The sequence below is a fragment of the Echinops telfairi genome, unplaced genomic scaffold, assembly GCF_000313985.2.
Source record: "Echinops telfairi isolate 266 unplaced genomic scaffold, ASM31398v2 ScPeMD7_7465;HRSCAF=8503, whole genome shotgun sequence".
Lineage (NCBI taxonomy): Eukaryota > Metazoa > Chordata > Mammalia > Afrosoricida > Tenrecidae > Echinops > Echinops telfairi.
The window spans coordinates 10241906-10246656 of NW_022111365.1; the positions used below are offsets into that span (position 1 = coordinate 10241906).

At 39.4% G+C, this 4751-nt stretch overlaps 1 protein-coding gene across 1 annotated transcript in view; it reads right to left on the reverse strand.

Annotated features, from left to right (window-relative positions):
• WDFY4 (WDFY family member 4) overlaps positions 1–4751 on the reverse strand; it is a 404997-nt gene that overhangs the window by 232186 nt on the left and 168060 nt on the right. Inside the window, exon 29 of the mRNA XM_004716253.2 lies at positions 4351–4524. Coding sequence (XP_004716310.1) covers positions 4351–4524 — 174 coding nt within the window. The remainder of the gene's footprint in view (positions 1–4350; positions 4525–4751) is intronic.

Here is a 4751-nt window from a genome sequence, read left to right on the forward strand (position 1 = left end):
CGAACCCACTGTGGGTTTCCAAGACTCTAGCTGTTTATGGGAGTAGAATGCCCAGTCCTACACCTTCAGAGCTTCTGGTGGCTTCGAACTGCCGACCATGAGGTTCACAGCTCAAATAGCCAAAGTAAAACAAACCTACAAGCCTGGAAATAGGGAACTAGAAATATCAATTTGTTACAAAGACATTTACAAAGTAAAAAGAGCGAATGTTGTAGTTAAAGAACTTCTAAAAGAAGAGGAAGTCAAATAGATTTAATTTAGATAAAAAGGGGAAAGCAATATGCCACAAACAGGATGTTGACCAAAAAAAAAAAATCACTGAAAAAAGGGAAAACACTGCAGGAAGTGCTAGAGTCAAAAGTCTAAGTGTTAAATATTATTATATATGCTATCCTGTAATAATGATCTCTGAGTAGATGCCTAAATAGGTACGCTGGCATAATGGGTGTGGGAAGGAGAGTGAAAATATACAAGTACATGTATGTGCATTTGTGTGTGTGTTTGATAAAGTACAAGGATATTTACCTTTGCTGCAAACATATCTATGAATATTTGTACAAGAATATTTAACTTTTCTGCAAACATATCAATGAATGTGGTGGAATATACAGGGGGGAAATTATGAAAATGTCGTAGGCATAATCAAACAGCATAAGAAAATGAATCCTTGCATTTGGGGCTCAGGACCTCAGTTCTAGGGGATCCCATGCATAGCATACTCAATAAAGACAATATTTTACATATTTCTTTGGTAAGTAATAACTAGAGTCTTAAAGATGAGCCGCTATCTAAGGTGGAACTATTGGTCTCTTCCTGTGCAGGAGAAAGAAGAGTGCTGAAAACGAAAGGCACATTGAGAATCAGCCTTGTGGAATAATGAGCCATGCAAACATCAGTCTCCATCTCCCTGAGACCAGAAGGACTAGGTGGTTCCTGGCTACTACTATCCACTACTCTGAAAGGCATTACATTAGAAAGACCTGGATAGTATGGAAGAAAGATGTGGAACAAAACTCAAAATTAAAAAAAATAAAAAGAAGGACCAGGCTTACTGGTCTGATAGTTACTGGTGGGCTCTCCCCTACTACCCCCACCTAGACTATGGCTCTTAGTCACCCTTTAGGTCTGTAATTAAAGTCACTCCCATGACTCAAGTTTCAGTGCAGTGTATAAGGAGAACAATAAGAAAAAGGGGGGAGTGCACAGCTGAGGATAACCAGCCATTTGTGATCAAAAGGGCAGCATTTACCTAAGGATAATTTTAATAGGGCTAGGAGGAAATATACTAAGGAAGGAGGGTGAATGATATTATATTGAGGGGGATGTAATCAATGAGATGCAACAAATTGTCTGTGAATTATTGAATGTAAAACTGATTATCTGCTCTGTGAACCTTCACTCAATTAACAATAATTTAAAAAAATAATAAAATAAAAAGAAGGAAACAGAGGAAAGATCAGGGAGGCAAAGAACATTTATAGATTTATAAATACATACATATACATATGTAAATACATTTATATGTAACAATACTGACATAGATCTATACAGCAGACAGACATTGGGCCTCTATTCAAGAACTCCCTCAACACAAGAACACTTTGTTCTAATAACCTTTCATCCTGTGATGCTCACCTTCCCAACATGATCACTGAAGGCAAAATTGGTGCATAAGCAAATGTGATGAAGAAAGCTGATGGTGCTCGGTTATTAAAATATATAGCACCTGGGTTCTTAAAGTCTTGAAGACAAACAAGCTGGGAAGCAACAAAGCCCACATGGAAGTAGCACACAAGCCTGTGTGATCATGAGGCGTCATCACGAATAGGTATCAGGCATCAGGAGACCCCAAAACAAGCAATCATATCTATGTGAACGATAGGGGACGGGAAGCAGAGTGGAGACTCAAAAGACCATCTATAGACAATTGGGCATCTCTTCACAGAAGGGTCACAAGGAAAGGACGAGGCATCCAGGGTAAAGTTTAGCACCGACAAAACATACCACATTCCTTAATTCTTTAATGCTTCCTCCCACACACACTGTCATAACTCCAGCTTTACCGTACAAATCTGGCTAGACCAGAGCATGTACACTAGTACAGATAAGAGGTGGAAACACATGGAATCCAGAACAGAAAACCACCCCCTGCCAGGTACAATAATGGGATTAGCGATGCCATGAGGGTAGGGGGACAGTGCAGGGAGAAAGGGGGAACCGATCTCAATGATCAACATATTACCACCCCCACCCCCCAGGGTGACAAACAACAGAAACATGGGTGAAAGGAGAGAGCAGAAGGTGTAAGATATGAAATACTAATAATTTATAATTTCACAAGGTTTCATGAGGGAGAAATCATGGGGGAGGAGGAAAAAATGAGGAGCTGTTCCAAGTAGAAAGAAAATGTTTTGAAAAGGATAATGGCAACATATGTACAAATATGCTTGACACAATGGATATATGGATTGATATAAAAGCTGTAAGAGCCCCCAATAAAATGATTAAAAATAAACTAAAAAGGAGCTGAAAACCCACTAGTAACCTGCTGCAAGTTATTTCTTTTAATGTCATATCACAAGTGCTCAATGTCCAAGGAAATTTAATAAATTTTAATAAGTCAAATTGCATAAGGCATATGATAGATTCAAAATTATGAGGACAATGTAGAGTGCAATGTAAAGGGTTTAGAATCAAGATGACCTGATTTTTCCTCTTTAATAGTTGATTTGCAAGCTATTCAGACTCTTGGCAGCTCAATTCCTTTTGCTGTGAAATGGAAATTATATTATCTACCTCATAGGATTGTTATAAATATCAGGTGAAAGAATGTTTGTAAACCCTATATCACAGATCTCCACACTCAGTGCATGTTTACTTTCTGTCCATTTTCTTGGAGAAATAAAACAAACATATCAGATGATATAAATTTTACTAGAACTAGAACTGCAATGCTATCTCAAGGTTTTGCAAATCTCAAGGTTTACATTTACAAATATAAAGTTATGCAAGAGAAGTGAATTTTTTACCCTGATATTTTCAAAATCATTCCCCTACCCTATTTTGGTTCAGTTCACTTTCATGTAATTCATTTAAGACCAAGTTTGCTCCTTTTTAGATGGTAAGTGCTCAGTATCTAAGGAAAGAGGCAAACTTGTCAATGGCAATCAAGGTGAAAAGTGTGCTGAAGTACAAAGTAGGAAATGATTCTCCTCTCTCTAGGATGTCTAGGCCAGGAGAGAGCATCTGAGCTCAATATGACTGAAAGAAATGTCTACAAGGCAGATGGGGATGGTAGAATAAGGCATCAAGGAGTTGATTAGAATGGGCACAGAGCAAGTAAGCACCAATTAGTTGTTCTTAAGGAGAAGGTACTTAAACATGAGCGCAGTACAAAAGACAAAGGGATTTGAAGATGGACCAGGGAAACAAGGCAAAGACCTCAGCATGAAAGATCTTGCATGCTACACTGAATCCTTCAGGGAGAGGGAGCTACTGAAGACTTGGATTTGATGTTAGATGGTGTATGGTTGTACAGTTTTTTAAATTTTGAACAAGGACAAAAAAGTAGTGAATAGGGTAATTGTTTCTACAGATTATGAATGAAAAGGGAAACTTCTGGTTTTAGGTGGGACAAAGTTGATTATGTCTAAAGAAAAGATCAGCAGGAAAGAAGATGGGGAAAATATAGAAGAAAATATAAAAACATGGAAGAAAAGAGGGATAACAGCATGGGTCTGCTCAGGACAATAGAAGACTCACAATGCCAATGGGAGAAACTAGCCTTGGAAATCCGTTCTCTCCCAGTGACCATGGAAAGCAGGTGATGAAGAAGGTCCCAAATGGGAAGAGGCGGAGCAGAGTTGGGTATAAGGCATTGCCCCTCATGAGCAACCCCTACTCACATTGTCAGCAAAGCTATCTGATGAAGGGGAGAAGATGCCAAGCCATAGGAGGTTTTTAAAACAACTGGAAATAGGAAATGATCACCTAGGAAAGGGACGTATTTTTTTTCCGAAGGCACAAATTGAGACGTGAGCCTGTAAGTCTATGGTGGAAACGATTTCCTTCTCATATCACCTCCATCACTGTGATTTAAAAGTGAGACTGGCCCCAGTGAGAGACTTCATGGGAACTTTGATAAAGACAGGGGCCTGTGAAGCTAAGGTGCTAATATAAGGGCATATGGAAAGTTGACAGGGGTCCAGCACTGCTGTTGGAGGGCAGGCAGGACTAAACAAAACACTGAACAAGAGAGAATGAGGCCTAGAGAGCCTGAATGAGATACTTTGGATCCCATGCAATCAGAAAATCAAATCTGTTCCTGCATCCCGGAGAAGCCACCCAAACTTACTTTAGGTGCATCAGTCAGCTCTGTGACTGGCGTCTGCAGGAAGAAGGTTGACACGATGAGGTAGATTTCAGCAACATAAATATGGTGTGTTAAAAAGTCACTCAACACTTGGAATCCAGGCAGCAGGCAGGGTTTCTGCTCGGGTGTGGTAGGGGGAATCTTCAGGTTGTCTGTTGATGAGGGGCAAGGATCCAAAATACAATGAGTTAGACCAACTGCTGTTGCTATGGGCAAGATGGAGACTGGACACATGAGATGATCCCTTAGAAACACTGGGGAGAAATATTGCCACACAGGATGAGAACAAAACATTTTATAATAATTATAATTTCCTGTTTCCTACATGTTCATTCATTCATTCAAGAACAGATACTGCTTTGGGATTGCATAATACACA